This window comes from Capsicum annuum, chromosome 8 (assembly GCF_002878395.1).
Source record: "Capsicum annuum cultivar UCD-10X-F1 chromosome 8, UCD10Xv1.1, whole genome shotgun sequence".
In the NCBI taxonomy this organism is placed as follows: Eukaryota; Viridiplantae; Streptophyta; class Magnoliopsida; order Solanales; family Solanaceae; genus Capsicum; species Capsicum annuum.
In genome coordinates this window covers 159,308,591-159,326,740 of record NC_061118.1, presented here as the reverse complement: position 1 = coordinate 159,326,740, position 18,150 = coordinate 159,308,591, and the positions used below count along the sequence as shown (strand labels likewise).

Here is an 18,150-nt window from a genome sequence, read left to right as displayed (position 1 = left end):
CCATGATGATACCAGCCCGAGAGAGGGATGGGTATAGAGGATTTATATAACCATCCCAACTAGTATTGACTGATTGATTTTAAGTGATCTGAATACAAGACAAAGACCGACAAGAGATGAGTAAGATAAAGAGATGACCTTAACAATGCCTTCCCAATCTGCCAACCTAGACATTACTGTCTGATGCCTGCAAAACTCAGAATTTGCACACAAAAGATTTAGGCTATCTGAGGAAGGCCAAGTCTAAAAAAACTTCAAGAGTAGTAAGGAACCTTGAATTAACTTATCATTAATGCCATCATCACAGTCAATGCAAATCCATTCAACTAAATACGATACCAGACTGATAAAGAGAGCCTTACAGCTTGGCATAATCTTTTAATCCAATCGTAAGAGCTCTGTTATAAAATTTCTGCACAAGTCTGCGATTCATAAACCTGTCACAAATCTGAAAAAAAATAATTAGAGAAATGGATTTGACTCAGATACATAGAGAAAAGAAGGAATAATTCTTTTGCGACATAAGCAAAGGACAGAATAACAGGTCCCTACGGTACAGAATAAATTTAAGAAATGACTAATTTGACTCTTGTTGAATTACGTTTCCACCATCACTATCTTCATCTAGCATCTTCACGGAATTGTTTCAAGCTAGATAACCTTTCCAGATAATGATAATCCAATGGATCATACCATCCATTGACTCGAGAAACAAAACAATATGTAGTTGAATCCAACTTAATTGGGAAGATATACCAGATTAAGAATAACATGTATGAAACCAAAGAAGTTAGCAATTCACCAATTCCTTAAAAGAAAGTCAGATGATGCAGATTAATTAGTCTTAGATACTAACCAAAAGGTCCCAAGGAGAACATACTGCAGCTGCCCCAGCAATTGCAGTATTAAATCCTTCCTCACCAAGATATTTTACCTGGAAATTACTAATATTATCAATAAAATAGTTATTGGCTTGTTGAAACATCTGCCATAATGCATATGCCTGGAATCATTGGATTCTCAAAATTTTGAAGAAGAATGCCCACTTACTTAAAAGCATTGGAAATTGAATCAAGCACATTGATTCAAGCTTAAGATCAATTTAAAGCAGATGGACCAACTAGTAAACGGAGAATATATTATTTAGAAGTAACTTTCTGTACTACTGCAGAATTTTTTTGTAATGGTCATAATGTTGCTATAAACAAGGGGTTATGTATATAACGATGCAAAACTGACAAATTAACTGTTATGAAATCTATTGAGACAGTTGTCATATGCTTGTGTACCTGTTGTGCGTGCACGTATTTGATCCTTTCTGAAAATAATAACTTCTCCGAAAATATTTACTGCAAACAGCTATGATAATTCTCTTCCATTATCTTTAAAATTTAGTTTCATTTTTCAGATCATCATAGAGAAGATTGATTTGTAAATAAGTGTTGCAGATTGTGGTCACATAAGGAAAGCTAATAGAATATTCAATTACAAAATATGTAATGCCGTACCAGAAGATTAGCACCAAAGCTAAGGCCAACAACAAATAAAGGAGCCTGATGGTATTGGGTGTGGAGATGGTCAATGACTTTGCGGACATCTTCCGTCCATGCAGCATTATAAAAACGATCAGACTGCATCAAGATATCATGAATCTTGAGCTTTCATTGCTCAAGAGTCCGCGCACTATATATACTGATAGCACAATAAACATTTTACTAGCAGAGTTATGCACCTTAGAGGCTTAGAATACTTCACTACTTAACTTCTGCTATTTTCTAGTTTTATTTATAAATGTTTAGAGAAAATTTACAGGGACAGAGTTCAAGAGGAAAAATAAGAACTTGAGGAGGTTTTCCATTTCCTACATTTTCCTAGCCATAGCTTCTAGCTATGCTATGACAAATGCAATCTAGAAGCTAATAATAATGAAGAACGGGATAACTACGGACCAACCTCGTCCATCAATGAAACTTTGACCAGAGTGGAACTTATTACTAATGATCCCATGGGCATAGAACCTTTGTGGACCATAGACTACTTTAACCCAAGATATGAGATGCTAAAATTCATCTCTCCGGAGATGACTCAAGTACACATTAATTTCATAGATCCTTTGATCAATTAGTTCTGTAGAAATCTGCAAAATGTTTTAATGCAGTAGAATAGCTGCGTACTTAGGTGAGTAATATGCGACACACATGTCAGATTTACTTGATGAAGGGAACTGGAAAAGAATTGTTCAAAATGCTATGCAGCTACACACCTAAACTAAAGACACCATTGTGAAACAGTAACAAAGCAGTTTTGGTGCAAAAACCAGCTGATCTATCAGCAACTTAAAATTAGAAAGTTCATAGCACCTTTCCTCTGCCGAGCAATTCAATTGACGGAAATATTACACATATTTTCGCTTATCAAATGCAACTAAACTGGAATAGATTAAGTTTCTGCTCAAGGACGGAGTACTCACAGTTACTGACACTCCGCCGAGACCCCGATGATTGCTCACGACGACATGCCATCCACGTTTGGCCATCTTGAAAGTGAGATGCTTTATGTACTGCTAAGTTAAAGCAGCTTTAAGAAAGAATAAAATAAATATTTGCAGTGAATAGCATATAATCCCAAAGAATCATATGATAAAGCTCAATCAACCCCAGTATAAAGTTGAAACAATCAAAGCTAGAAGACCTGATAATATCTATTGAGAGGAAGGGAAGAAAAATGTTTATAAACAGATAAGAATGGAAGAGAAATAAAACTCGATGGAGGATGAATATATTTTTGCCCCAAAATTGTTTCTCCAAAAGAGAGGCACATAAACAAGCAAAAAATCATAATTTGAAGGCAACAGGAGAAGAGTGGATGAGAGCTTACAGCAGAATAAGAGTCACTTGTTAAACCAGGAATGACTAGCAAGATGGGGCTTTTATCATCTCTCTGAACTCCATCAAGACGTTCAATGGATGGCTTTTCAACTAATAAATAAAAAAGAAACAGGATTGGTGGAAATTTACTCCCATTAAGTAGCATATAAAAGCATCGGGGAAGTACTCCACTGATCTGGTGAGATCTCGAACTTCAGACAAGTATTTGTTAAAGCTAATGATTAGAGATTGTAGTTTTGCATATTTAGCAGGGATAATCATAACAGATAAGTGCTATAAAAATGCAACCAATCAGAAATTCAAAGTTCACGTTAAGCATAAGTATTTCAATAAGCTAAAGTAACTATTAGCAAATGGAAGTCATTTTTGGTTCTTTTTAAAAAAAAAAAAGAAAAAGGAATTCTCATTAATACAATGAAGTCTGTTAAAGCCAGTTACCGACTCATCCACAAGCTTAAGTTGTTGAAGAAAACCAACTTTTATTTATTTAATGGTATCTTCAACAAAGTCGTTATGATATAGGCTGATAAATGCTTGAATCAGCTACCTCAAAAACAGGCACAGTGATGTTTGAGGGGGAAAAAACAAAAAATTCCAAGTTATCCAAGCGAAGAAAAATCATGCTTGCATAGAAAGAGGAGAATAAAGCTTCAATGATGAGGAAAGGCAGATTAAGTAGTTGAATAACTAAAGAAGTTTTCCAATTACGTCAAAAACCTTTACATTGCTTTCCATCACGCACACAAAAAATAGAAATTTGATCTTTTATTGGTTCATTCTAGAAAATCAAAAGGACTTCTCTACATCCTAACATATGGAGTTGGATGATGTTCTTCCATAGCCTTTTTATTCTCCTGTATGGTACTCTTATCACCCTTCATTGACTATTATTAGACAAAATAAATGGTGAAGCTAAATATAATACCACCACCTTTCTTCCCCTGAACTTATTCCAATTCGGTCCTCCTTAAATCAACTTCTGTACATTTTTTTGAAGTTGCTTCACTAATTCATCTTCGATATGAACTACTTTTTTCCGGAAAAATTCTTCAAAATGAACTACTAAGATCACCTTTCAAGTTTCCATTTTCTAGAGCATCCATTCATAAGGTCTAAGTTGTCTAGAACACAAAGCATTTAGAACTGGTTATCCAACATAGTTGGGATAAGTTCTCTATGACTAGAAAAAAATTTCACTACTGGAACTCTACAAAGACTTCAGTCTTGTAGAGAAATTAACCATGTACATTGACATAATACAGATTCTTATTAATTTTAAAGTTCAGTAATTTCTAAATACAAGCTTATTCAAGCAAATGATGAGCTGAAACAACCCATCATGAAATGACGGTGACGAGATGTACTTTACCATCAACTTTCCTTAGCCAGTCCAAAGCTATATTCCCACCATCAGAAATGTGAAATATCTGTCTGGAGTCAAGAATGCATTAGTGACCAAAATGTAGCAATTCTTCATCTGTATAGTAAGGTATGAGAATTAAGAAAAGGAGAGCCCGGTGCACTAAAGCTCCTGCTATGCGCAGGGTCCGGGGAAGGGCCTCACCACAGGGGTATATTGTACGCAGCCTGATACAAGAAAAGCTAGGAAAGGCACAAAACAACCAACCTAAGTTGCAACACAAGAAGAAGAACACAACAATATTGTAACAACAACTCACGGATTCCCTAGAAACGAGAACAAACTAGTACAAACGATTACAAGAATAAAAGGAACAAAGGATAGATAGTTAGACCTTGGTTGGTATAATCTTAAGAACCCAAGAACATGTGATACTCTTGGACCCTTAACACTACACGCAACGATTAACCTAACTCATACGTTGACACAAGAGGGACTTTACCTTCTCGAAACACCAACGTCTCAAGCCATGAATGCAACACTAGTGATTCCACACTAGTATCACCCTAATTTCGGGTTGCCTCCTAAAGAGAAAAGAGGACTTGTGTTATACAACTTACAAATATCATCATAGTCTTAGTAGTAAATGACCTAACATATTCTATTTATAGTAGGTTACAAAAATTGTGTGAAATGTCCAAAAGACCCCTTAGTCAAAGGCTTCACTTTAGGTGCCCTTGGAGTGTAGTTTGTGGACTGTTTTGGAGACTATTTAGGCCCTCCTTTGCACTTCACTTTCACGCTCCAAGTCTCGGGTTCAATACATCTCACATATGTCCATCTCCGTGGTCATTCTCGTATCACAACCTTACCTGCCATTTCTGCCGAAGCTGTTTTCAAGGCTTGAACCCATGACCTCCTGGTTACATGGCGGCAACTTTACCACTTACTCCAAGGCTCGCCTTCAGAGTAAGTTATGAGAATATGATCTTTTTATAATGTCAGAGGTAACTGCCTTGCAGACAAGTGAGTTTCATTTCGATGCCCTAACTGGAGAGTATAGTTAAGGTGTGAAACCCATAATTAAACAGTTCAAACAATAAGTGCACTAAGCTAAATATCGCCAATATTAACCCGACAACGAGGGAGACCGAAACTGATAGTATCTTAGAATGATACCGTAATAAAGTCAAAACCTATTCCCTTTTCCAGCTTTCATGACTCAGTAACTGAAAGAGTAAACATATTAGGGCTCTCTATTCCATTATTTTTGAGGAGAAAACAAGCACCCAGTGTTACCTAGTTTTTCTCTGTAGCTTAGACACTTGGGAAATTGAATGCAAAAAGGTTGTTTACTAAATTGAGAATTTTCAGAAGACTAGTACCAGGTATCAACTTTTTCCATTCTTCATATTTTTCCGCTTGAATTGGAGTTGTCGTATAGGATAAAGCTTTAAGAGTAGGATGATGGTTGAAGTACTAAATTATTGATCAATGATTAATTGTTAGTGGAGTTAGACAAACAAAAAAATATTGAAGCTTAGCACCACCGTGAAGCAACTATTCAGTTTTTTCCTATTGATTCATATTGTAACTTTGATTGCTACTACTTCTAACAAAAAGAGAAATAAACTTTTTGATTTCACGATAACTGACTAATGATGAGAGACGTGTATGGCTATAGTAGTGACTCGATCTATCAATAAGAGGATCAGATATTGATGTATCTGTTAGAGCAATTCACCGTCTTTGAAAGTGCTACGTTTGGATTGTGGGTTGGGATATTTTTACCTTTTCAATTCATGGTTAAGGTGTGAGATATTAAGGAGTAGAAATAGGACTGAAAGTTGCGGATATTGTCATTTGACTCTGACTAGTATAATTGATATCGTTTATTAATATTTTTACATAGATTGAAGCCATTGGAGGCTATTTGGTTGGTGTTTCAGGCATTACTAGGTTGGAGAACTTGTCATTAGCGAGGTAAGTGAGACTTTAAGCTTTGGGTGTTTGCTTTTCAAATTTATTTTAAAAAGTGTGTTTTTTCCTCCCGGTCCATATGTTGGGACGAGTGTGTGGTTGGCAGAATCGGTGGACTTCAAGCCTAGACATATATACTTTATGTTTAAGAATACTAATTCTCCCGTTATAAATTATTCCGTGATATGATATGATTGTGTACTGTGAGATTGGGGCATTGCGTATGCTTCCTTTGAGCATTGTGTATGCTTGTTGATTTGATATGAGACATTGTGTATGCTTCCCTGAGTATTATGTATGCGTGTTGTGTATACTCCTGATATATTTGGCGCATTGTATATGTTGCCCGATACTCCTAGTGTTGGCTAATTACTTTAATTACAAATTATGATAAGTGCTTTGTTTGAGGTATATGATTCTTGATGAAGGATTGTTGGGCCTCATTGGTCACCTTATTATGCTATAGTTCCTGTGTGTAATAATTTTATGTTCTTGGTGTTGTTGTATTTTCTAATACTTGTTCCAGGACTACTTAAAGTAGCGAGCCAATGATCTTACTGAGTTATATTTATATATAGCTCACTCCTTACTTACAGTCTGCAGATGATACCGCGCAAGGTGAAACTAGTGGGTGACAGGTTCCTTCGTAAGGATTCTATTGCTAAGGTGAGCAATCGCATTGTTCGTGGAGGCTTTCGTTTTAGCTTTGGCTATGTAGTTTATGTTTCTTTTCATTGGATTTGCATGCCCGAAGATTGAACTCATGTAACTCCATTTTAGATGCTCCATATCGTAGTGTGGAATGTGGGACAAAGAATTAGTTCTCGAGTGATTGTTGAATTTATAGTTTGATTATGAATTTTTGTGAATGATTATTCGTTATTTATTGATGTGTTGGAGTTGCACATACCTTATTTTAGAGCTTATTAACCGATAAAGTGTAAGGAAGATTGGTTCGGTTCTCCCGACAGGGAGTGTTAGCGGGTGTCAGTCACGTCTAGGGATTATTTTGGGACGCGACAGATATTCTAGATTGAACATTTACTCACAAGCATGCAACCCAAGTGATTATAAATGATATTTTATGATGGATAAACTCATTAGTTAGTTACAACTGTTAGTTGACTGGTTAGCTAGCAAGAGTTGTCAATTAGTTCGTTGGTTATTAGTTAGTATGTGAGTTGTTATGCTAAGTTAACTAGGACTTAGTTGGTGGTGCATTGGGTTAGTTAGACTAGAGTTTATACTTCACAACAGCGTGTTGTGTGTTAGTTCGGGTTCAGGGACATGATAGAGATGATCCAGGGACCAAACTAACAAAGAAAATTGAATTGCAATTGAATGGGGAGAAAGATGTTCCAAAATTCAAATGCTGAGATTTTGCAAGTGGAAAAAGGTATCTCCCGTTGCTGATAAATGAGCAGCAGAAGAAAACGAAAAGAGGTGAAACTAAATAAGTCTATTTATCACCTTCGGTAGTTGCAAACGGGTGCCCTTCCAAAGAAGTGCACAAAGGCAGTCTGAAGATGAGGACTGCAAAGCCATGGTGTAGATGAATACCTGCAATGAACAATAGGAAAATGTCGTACCAATGAATGAACAAAAAGCCATTTATACTCAACTTCAGTTCAAAGCCCGGGATTCCAATCATCCTATCACTAGTCACGAAGCCAGAATTTTCATTAAATGGGTTCAAATAAACGAAGAAGAAGTAACTACCTACGTGAAGAAGCCAAGGAGATTCAACATCTACTAAAAATACATACATAAAAGATTATTTTAACATTGTATATACAGTTTAATTTTCCGCCGAAGGGCCCTACCTAGCTCTACCCCTGACTATCACATGCAAGAACAGTCTAAGTATGTTGTCTAGAATTAACACTTTTTCGTTACTTACAAGACAAGAGTTAATTGATTACAACAACAATTGCTTGAAAACGCGTATCAGTACATGATTTAGACTAACAATCGACCTGATAAAATGGTTTTTTTTTTTTGAACGGTCCCAAATCATCATACCAAAATTCCAAGTATGATCAAGAATCAAAAAGCATTCAAATTCATCAGTATTACATTTTTAATTTCGTCACCCCCTAAATCAGTTATTTACCTGCCATTAAGAGTTTTACATTTGGAAACAACTTGTTGATAGAGGTCACAGCAAGAATTAAAGGTCAAAGACACAGGTTGTCCCCTAAATCCAGTGAACAATTCTTGCATGAAGTACATCTCCACGAAATGACAAAGCAATACAGCGAGTAAAAATAGAAATGCCAAGAAATAATGAGAAAATGGTATCAAGAAAGCAGCATTAAGCAGAAGCTCATATGGGGATTGTGAGCTTAACTGAAAGCAATCCATGGGGAATTCGAAAAAGGGTTAAGAAAGAGTGATGGAAAGTATTAGAGCAAAAGGTGTGTATATGTATAGAAGGTTAGCAAAATATGAAGATGCTCCAAAACTCTTTGAATGGAAAATATGGCAGTCATGCATTAACACACGTGGTGTAATGAAAATGACACATAATGATTATAGTGAGCGGTAAGTGTCAATTATTGGAGCATTTCATTCTTATTTCAATAAATTTATTTCATTCTTATTTCAATAAATTGAGTGAGAATTAGAAGAGTTAGCTCTAACATTCAGTGTCTTATATCTACCTTCTCTTTGCCTTACTGATTTTCGCATTAAAATTTTGTTATTCTTACTTCTCATCTTATAGAAAAACTTATTTAACACTCAACGTGCCTTAACATTACCTGTATTTTTCAAATTATTAATAAATATTATTATATTTCCTAGTCCATCCAACAGTACTTAAATGTGAAATGTGTAAGAACTAAGAAGGGAGGGTTCATTGGGACCTTGTGGCTAGTAGTCAGAGTTAATAACTCAAATGGTCACTCAACTTTGGACTTTTATCCTAGAAAGTCACTCAACTTTCACATTTTTACTCAAAAAAATCACTCAACTTTCTGAATAAAGATCAAAGTTGAGTGATTTTATGGGATAAAAATTCAAAGTTGAGTGACTTTCTGGGATAAAAGTTCAAAATTGAGTGAGTTATTAACTCCTAGTAGTCAATATAGAATCTCCAAGATTCAAGTGTTCTACAAACTAAAGTATATTCATATTCACAGGTTACGTGGTACTGAGTTATAAAAATAAAAAAATAATAAGAAAATTTTACTTGGATCATATGGTAAATGCAGAGAAGCATGAAAGGAATTCGATTTAGTTATGTTCATCAGCTCGTTATATATGTTGGTGACTTTTTACTTTTCATAATATTTTAATATTTACGTATCTAAACGACATATATGGAGTATGTTTCTTACAACAAGAAAAAAAAATCAGGATAATGTAAATAATTGGGTTTCTTTTTTTTTCAATGTAACATTTTTCATGAGTCGTAGCTCTTTCCTTGATTTTATTTATCTACTTTATTTATACAAAAAATGTACTTGAAACCTTTGTATCTCTTGCCCCTACCATTCTACCAATAACGAGATTATCAAGCCCTTTGCTACTATACAATTATACATGCCTATATTTTATTTTTAATAAGAGAAAAAGAGCAGCTATCAAATGGATCCTTTTTTTATCTCTCTTGTCTCCCTCTCTATTAGGACATCCTCATTCTTCCTCCATTTATCATCCTGATCTTGACATAAACAAGTTGTGAATATATAGAGTGATTCATGTGAAACATGCTGTTGAAAATGAGGTAATTATGTACAGGTAAATCTTTATGATAAACTGATACTAATCGAATATCATAGTAAAAATGATAATCTAACATATTGTCATTTGTCATAGGCTAAATTAAGCTGATAATGTAAGACATTTGTGCAATGTTATTATATATTAATATATGTCTGATATATCAGACTCAGAGACGTAAAATCACAAGAATGGTTAAAACTTCTGTCACAAAAACTTTCATAAAAGGAGCCAAATAACTAGCTCTTATTCATTAGGTATGATCATTTCTAAGTACTAAATAAGAAATAGTAGAGCCTTAAGAACTCTACTTTGGATCTCAGCAATTCCCACCCTTCCCCAAGCATTTGTATGATAAATGTATCTACAACAATAATGACTATAAATTAGGCAGGCATGGTCACATACATGACATCGTCATCTTTTGGCTGAGGATGAGGAGAAAATGTAGCGCCGTTTTCTCTTGAAAAACAGTGAACCCAGAATTGGCCATGCGGTAGTGATTGCAACGCATGCAAGTGCCCACATTGACATCTTACTGCACCGAGAGAGCTGATTTAGACAATTTTTAACAGGAACCATAACTGCATTGATATTTGGGACACGAACAGGATCAAATTGAGTCGTTGCATTTGGTTCTTGGCGCACCGTGCCATTGTCAACTCTAATACCATCTCCAGCCTTGTCATCTTTGGCCAGTTGCTCATTTCCTATTTCATCTGATGTATCGTTGCTAAATGCAGTCACTAAACCGTCTTCTCTTATACTCACATATGGTGCCTGATCAATTGATTTCAGGGGACTGTCCACTATGGTATTTTGTATCTGCATAATACAATGGCATAAGACAACTTTCAAGGTTCCCAAAAATCATCATCCTGAAATATAAGAATTCACCATGGGGCCTTCGCGATAACTTACAAGCTAGTAGAGCTATAAATCAGTATAGCCAATTAACTACCTAGGTAGCTCATCTTTAAAATCATGAGCAATTTAAATGAGAGTGAGTGCAAATTTGCATACCTTTTCTCTATGAATCAATGAGCTGGAGTTCAAAACACAAAGGAATTCATCGGCGGCCCTAACCCACCTGCCACAAAAGGAGGACCTGATAACTTTTTCTCTTCACAGATATCATCTACTATTAAATTAGTCACTAGACATTTCAATACAAGGCTTGAAGGGACGCAAGCGATACATCTGAATAGTCATGTCCAAAATCCATATCTGTGATGAGAGGAACGTATATTACCAGAGGCTTTTTGCCATCATCCCTTCAATATGTCCCAAGTGTCCCCCATGCTGTGTAGTAGCCAGTACGACATTTTTGTTTGCCCTGAAAGATAATCATGCTATCAAGCTATATTTGCAGTAGCAGAACACACAGATATGTATACAAGGCAAAATGATTATGATGCTAAGCCCTCAGGGGCATACAGAGATGATATGAGGATGGCTTTGAACTAATAAAAGAGACTTCAATATAAGCAAGCCTCAACTTCTAAGGTGATTATGTGTGTTCATAATAATTATTACTTCACTGAAAACCCATTGAGCGTTGGAAATAGTTACACTCTTTAGAGGAGGAGGGACGGGACAGAAGTAAGTTTATCTGCACAAGTGCCTTCAGTTTCCATTACGTTTGGCTCAAACCTGACTACCGCACATGCTTGAGATATTAAACTATTAAATTAACCACAGCGGAAGAGAAGTTTGGTATGTAAAAGGTTCCCGTAAAACTGTTATGTAAAAGAGATTTGGCTACAAGCTCAGGGGGTGAACTATGTAGTAAAAGCCTAGTTAGAAACCTTGCAGCAACATCTTTTTCCATGCAACCATATAAACTTTCAGTACAGCTTCACATCAGTACCAACCTTTTATCCAATCTAGAAATTTGAAATGAAGCTAAAGGGAGAGACTTTGCAACAGAAAGGATGACATACCGACATTCATCCCATGGAATTGTTTCCTTTGAACAGACTGGATCATCCAAGGCACTAATGCAGAGGAGGGGGACCCTCACATTTAATATATAACTACTACAGCTAACTTTCCTGTAATAAGTATCAACAGTCTTGGGGGAGAGGGGATGGAAATAAATGCTGATTATTTAATTAGGTATCAGACAGACATATTGAGAAAGGAGGTCAAGTTGTGTTACCTCAAAATTGGCAAGAACACAAGTAACATGTTTGTCATAATCTCTGATACAACTTATCTGCAAGAGAAACAAAATAAACAAGCCATCAGAATAAGCAATACACAAAAGATAGTTCATCTATTTGTTAGTTGCATAAATTATCAACTAAATTGGTAACTCTTTTACAAGCAACTTAGAGAAATGTGTCATTAGTGTAATTATACAAGATAGCAGTAAGTTTCTTGTTTATTCAACAATGGAGGAAGTACAGAGTTTGATAGTATTTGTAGAAGAAGGGAAAGAAGAGAACTGAGAGAAGAAGATGAGAGAGAAGAGTAAATGCTTGTATTGAATGAATAGAACAATGTACATTTTTTATGTATATATACTAGCTTGTGATATGCCTAACTAACTCAACTAGCCGTTAACTACTTTGTAACTAACTATTAGAATAGTTATAACTGAAAGCTGGAACCAAGTCTACTTTGTTTTTTGTTTGAGTTCACTACTTCTTCAATGTCTTCAACAGTTAGTAATATACGCATTCTAAAAAGAGGACTGCACTGCATCCTTGAAGTTACTATTAAGATATTATATCTAATCGTTTATCACAGAGCGCATGTGTTAAGTTAGCTTCTTGATACTGCAATGGTTCTGAAAGTTCAAAGAGCATCAAAGGTTTCTTTTCCCCTACTAACATTCTTCTTTCATGTGTTCTATGCAATGGATGTCTCATCTAAAGAGGAACACCCGAAACTAAAATAAAATGGATAGGTATCCACATACAGAAAAGTACGCCCATTCCGGACTTCACATTTATCTTTATCATACTTTGTTGGCACTAAAAAAATCATTTTCTCCACGAGAAGTTAGATTTTATATTTACTTATTTTTTTCATAAGAATTTCTATAGCATATTATATCACTTCTTCCCACATGTTAGTATTTGCTCAACTGACCCACCATTCTATGTTAAGTCAGCAGTATGCTCCTATATCTCCTAGAGTTTCACCTGGGCGCATGCTAGAAACCTCAAAAATTAGAAGAACATAACATATTTTATTAGGGAACTTCACATAACTGAGTTCTACATAGCTGGTTGCAGCATATAATAGTCCTAATATCATGTTTTAAATTAGTTAAATAGCCACAAAATTATAAATCCTCCTAACATTGGATTTGCTAAGACGTACTCCCCTAGGCACGTGCTATATCTGCACCAAAGTTTAGTTTTAAATGGAAACGGGTTCCATGAACCACCCCGAGCACCGAATGGATATAGAAGATTCATATAACCAAAACTAGCTTGGAATTGAAGCTTAGTGGGTTGACTGATTTAAGTGATTGATGGAGAAGTTAAAGCACTGAGAAGAGATCAATAAGACAAACAGATGACCTTAGAAATGCTTTTCGAATCTGTCAGACGAGGCAGAATACTCCGATGCCTGCAAAACTCAGATTTCACCACACAGAGAATAAGGACACCTAGAATTACTTTAGGAATTATGCCATCACAGCCAATATCAAAGCCATTACTTACAGCATGACATAATCTTTTAATCCAATTCCTAAAGCTCTGTCATAGGGTCTCTGCACAAGCTTGCGCTTAATAAACCTGTCACCAATCTGGAAAAAGATAGGGAGAAGACCGATAACTCCTTTGTGGGAACATATACCAGATAAAAAAAGGTCAAAGCATGCACATTAGTTGGTCTAGTTACTAACCAAGAGGTCCCAAGGAGAACAGATGGCAACAGCCCCAACAATCGCAGTATTAACTCCTTCCTCACCGAGATATTTTACCTGGAAATTATTAATATTGTGAATAAAATAGCTGTTGGCATTGTCCAGAATATTTGCCATATTGCATATACCTGAACTTATTGGATTCTCAAAATTTAGAAGAGGAATCGTACATTTACTTATATCCTTTTGGTATCAAATCATCAGCACATCCATCCACACTTAAGGTTTGTAACATATCAACCTAATGTATCTTTGATACTAAATTAGGAAATTATTGTGTAATGGTCAAACTGTAGCTATACACTAGGGAATTACTATATAACTTTGAAGAACTGACAATTATAGCATTATGATAGACATATAAGCAGTTATCATATGCTTGTGTACATGAACCATCCCGACAACAATAACTTCTATGAAGATATTTACTGTAAGAACCTATAGTAATTCTCTTCCCTTATCTTTCAAATTTAGTTTCAGTTTTCAGGTAACCATAAAGAAGATTATTTAGCACAGCAGTGATGCACAATTTTGTGCTCATATTAGGAAAGCTAACAAAATATTCAGTAACAAAATAAGTAATTGTGTACCAGAACATTAGCACCAATGCTAGTGCCAACCGCAAATAAAGGAGCTTGAGGGTATTGGGTGTGGAGATGGCCAATGATTTCACGGACATCCTCCGTCCATCCAGCATTGTATAGGCAATCAGACTGCCATCAAATATCATGAATCTTTTACTTTCAGGGGTCACTATTGTACACACTGTATATTTATAAGACAACAAGCATTTTACTAGAAAACTTATGCACCTTAGTAACAGAATCATGAAGAATGGGAAAAGCTAAAGACTGAATCTTTAAAGAATGACCACTCTCCTGTGGCATAGAGGGGACTGCTATATTTCCTTAGACATGACTCAACTAAAATTAGCATATTCCTTGAGCAAAGAATAAGATCAACATACAGGAAACTTCATCCATAAGTGTCACTTTGACCAGGGGAGCAAGTACAGTACCTCGATCCCATCTGAATAAACAACTACTGTTCAATTTATTCCTTATGACCGATTACTTCCGCAGGATTCTGCAAATATATTAATGCACAAAGTATCTGTATCTCTAGGTTGCTAACATGAAGCTGTAACACATATAAGATTTACTTGGTGCATGGAGCCTGAAAAGAAATTCTTCAAAGTTGTGCAGCTATGCACCTAATCTTATAATTTTGTGCTTTTGAAATAATAATAAAGCAGTTCCAGATCCAAAACAATCTGATGCAACAGCAACACAAAATTAGAAAATTCACAGCATTGCTCCTCTCAAAAGCAGTTTAACTGAACAAATCTAGACCATATCTTCTCTTATCAAAGGCAACTCAACTGGAAGAGATTAATCCTTGTTAAAGGAAGGAGTACTCACAGTTATTGACAATCCCCCGAGACCCCGATGATTGCTCACGACGACATTCCATCCAGATTTATTCATCTTGAAAGCAAGATGCTTGACGTACTGTTAAATTAAAACAGAATTAAAGCAAAAGTTTACAACCGAATGCACATAATCTCAAGTAATCATATAACAACAGAGCTCAAACCAATACCAATACAGTGGAAATGACAAGAGACGAAAAGAGAAGGAAAATGATCACACAAGAGAAGGAAGAAATATAATTACTCAAGGAAATAAAAAGATCTATTTTGGCACAAAAAAAAAGATCTCCACGAGCGAAAGCGACAAATGATATCAGAAAATTCAATATTTCGGAGGGATACAAAAAGAGTGGAAGAAAGCTTACAGCAGAATTAGAGTCGCTTGTTAAACCAGGAATCACCAAAATGATGGGAGTTTTATCATCACTCGGAACTCCATCAGAACCTTCCTTGAATGGTTTTTTAACTAATAAAATAAAAAGCAGAAATTGGCATCAATTTACTCCTCTAAATAGCTTATATAAAGAAGCAAGGGATAGTCAAGAACCAGAAAATTCATCTAGATGAGCTGATATAGTCACTTGGACTGGTATAAGCTTGTAACTTATGATAGGTACTTGATAAAGCAAATGAATACAACTAGTAGCTTGCATATGTAGTAGATGTATATCAAAATAATATCAAGTGGTATCAAAAGGCAACCAACAATAGAATAAAAAATCCACCCTTTCATATAACTACTTCAGTGAGCTAATACCAACAACGAATTAACAAATCCACCCTTAAAAATGACTATTTCAGAAAGCTAACAAGTAGACATTAGTCAAGCAAAACATTTATTATATCCAGAATTTAACTAATACGATGAAATTATGATATAGGCTCGATAAAGTGCTTGAATAAGCTAAACACAAAGATATCTGGAAAAAGAATAAACATAGAAAGCTAAGTTACCTAAGCATGGAAAACCACTTTTTGATAGAATGATTGGATAAGCTCCAATAATGAGGGAAAACAGAGAAATAATTTGAAACTATTTAGAACCACTCTCATTACTTCCTACACCCTTATATTTCTTTCCATTCAAACACCCCAAAAATAATAGGAATTCAATCTTATATGGCTCATTCTAATAATTCAAAAAGTTTCACATCCTAAAAGATGGAGGTAGAAGAGAAGTTCTTTCATTACCTTTTTGTTTCTATTTTTTCGAGCATTTTTGTTCTTACTTCTAAAACCCTTTTGATGACTTCTTTGTTTCAGGAAAACTAACAGACAGACTAGAATATAATACCACCTTCTTTCTTCCTCTAAATTTTCGCAAAACAAAAAAAATTGTAATTTGTCCGCCTTAAATCAATTCTTATATACTGTCAAGTTGCGTAATCTGTTTAACTAATCCTTCATCTTCGATATGAACAACTAGAATTATGTGCCAAGTTTTCTTAAATTCAAACCTTTAGAACTAGTTAGCTAACAAACCTAAGCTTTAAAATAAAATGTTGTTTTATCATATTACGAGTTGTAACAGTCGAGATGAACGTGTATAAATAGATAAAATGCACTTTACCATCCACATTCAGTAGCCAATCCAGAGCTATTGTCCCACCATCAGTTGTTTTAAATATCTGTCTGGAGGCAAAGAATGCATCAGTTACCGAAAATCAATTCTTCAGTATGTAAAAGATATATAGATATGAGAATATGTTCTCTTTACACAAAATCAAGTGAGTACATTTTCAAGTGCACACTGAAAAGTAAAATTAACACGTCATGAAACCGTACACAAGCAGCTCAAGTGGGAAGTGACAACTAAAGCTAAATGTTTGCCAATAGAACTCAACAGACAAAGGAGAGAAAATTCACTTATCCAGAAAAGGGAACGATTAAAAGGTGGGAAATGAGTTTATTATCGATAACTTGACTGACAGTGCAATATCTTAGATTGACATATAGAGAAAAACAATGCTCCCAAATTGATTACTATAAATGATAGAAGTCCAAAGGACCAAATTCTTTCTTTACAAAAAAAGAGAGAAACAACAACTGCAACCCTCTGAACTAGGAGAACATATTGCAGAATTTAAAACAAAAAGGACAAAAACTGAGGAAGCCTGTAAGCACCTTTGATAGTTGCAAGCAGGTATTCTTTCAAACAACTGCAAAAAAACAGTCTGAAGATGAGGACTGCAAAGCCATGGAGTAGAAGAAAACCTGCATTAAGCAATAGATTAATACCAATGAGGGACAAAAGAGAGAAAGTAGAAACAAAAGCAGAAAAGCTATAGCTCTTATGTTCAACACAAAACACAGTTCAAACTTCAAGGCTACAACCAGCCTATTACAGTAGTACTACACTTCTCCTGATAAATACTATAGAATTCATTGATTACACTCCCTTTGTTTCAATTTATTTATCTACTTGACTTTTTAGTTCGTTTCAAAAAGGAATATATCTTTCCTTTTATAGCAACTCTTTAATTGTAACTTTCGACATGACATGTTTAAGATCATAAGATTCAACAATATTTTAGTATATTCTAAATATATTAGTTTAAGACAATATGATTCAATAATACTCTCTACTTTCTTAAACTCCATGTCAAGTCAAAACCAAACAAGATATTAAATGGAGGGAGCATATAGCAACAAGTAGTTGATCAAAAAAATATAATTCAACGCGCGATTCAGACTTACAATCCACCTGATACAAATTCTTTTATTAGACTGATCTCAAATCACCATCACATTTTTTCCAAAATGATCAAGAATGAGAAAGCATATACCACAACATTATTCAGTTGCTTACCTGCCATGGAGCATTTTACACCTGGAAACAACTTCTTGATAGAGGTCACAAGAAGAATTAAAGGTCAAA

At 35.1% G+C, this 18,150-nt stretch overlaps 2 protein-coding genes across 6 annotated transcripts in view; both read right to left on the bottom strand.

Moving 5' to 3' along the window:
- The window catches only part of LOC107839885 (embryogenesis-associated protein EMB8), a 28,714-nt gene extending 18,222 nt beyond the window's left edge, over positions 1-10,492 (bottom strand). Inside the window, exons 1-9 of one of the 5 annotated variants that reach the window (XM_016683537.2) lie at positions 10,363-10,492; positions 7,699-7,788; positions 4,258-4,315; positions 2,878-2,978; positions 2,471-2,560; positions 1,509-1,631; positions 857-934; positions 363-448; positions 139-187 (exon numbers count right to left, since the gene is read on the bottom strand). In XM_016683537.2, the coding sequence (XP_016539023.2) occupies positions 139-187; positions 363-448; positions 857-934; positions 1,509-1,631; positions 2,471-2,560; positions 2,878-2,978; positions 4,258-4,315; positions 7,699-7,773 (660 nt within the window). In that variant the 5' untranslated portion in view covers positions 7,774-7,788; positions 10,363-10,492. Of the gene's footprint in view, positions 1-138; positions 188-362; positions 449-856; positions 935-1,508; positions 1,632-2,470; positions 2,561-2,877; positions 2,979-4,257; positions 4,320-7,698; positions 7,789-8,341; positions 8,608-10,362 lie in introns of those variants that run through there. The other 4 variants (XM_016683533.2, XM_016683536.2, XM_016683534.2 and 1 more) reach the window with 4 other exon arrangements.
- LOC107839883 (embryogenesis-associated protein EMB8) lies at positions 10,171-18,146 on the bottom strand (the record flags this gene model as incomplete). The annotated part of the gene is made up of 14 exons (XM_016683532.2): positions 10,171-10,779; positions 10,978-11,044; positions 11,207-11,290; positions 11,898-12,028; positions 12,116-12,172; positions 13,491-13,539; positions 13,635-13,720; positions 13,820-13,897; positions 14,431-14,553; positions 15,262-15,351; positions 15,638-15,738; positions 16,843-16,904; positions 17,397-17,486; positions 18,082-18,146. Coding segments are annotated over 14 exons (1,491 nt in total), but the record flags the coding sequence as incomplete, so codon positions are not given.
- Positions 18,147-18,150: the final 4 nt, after the last annotated feature.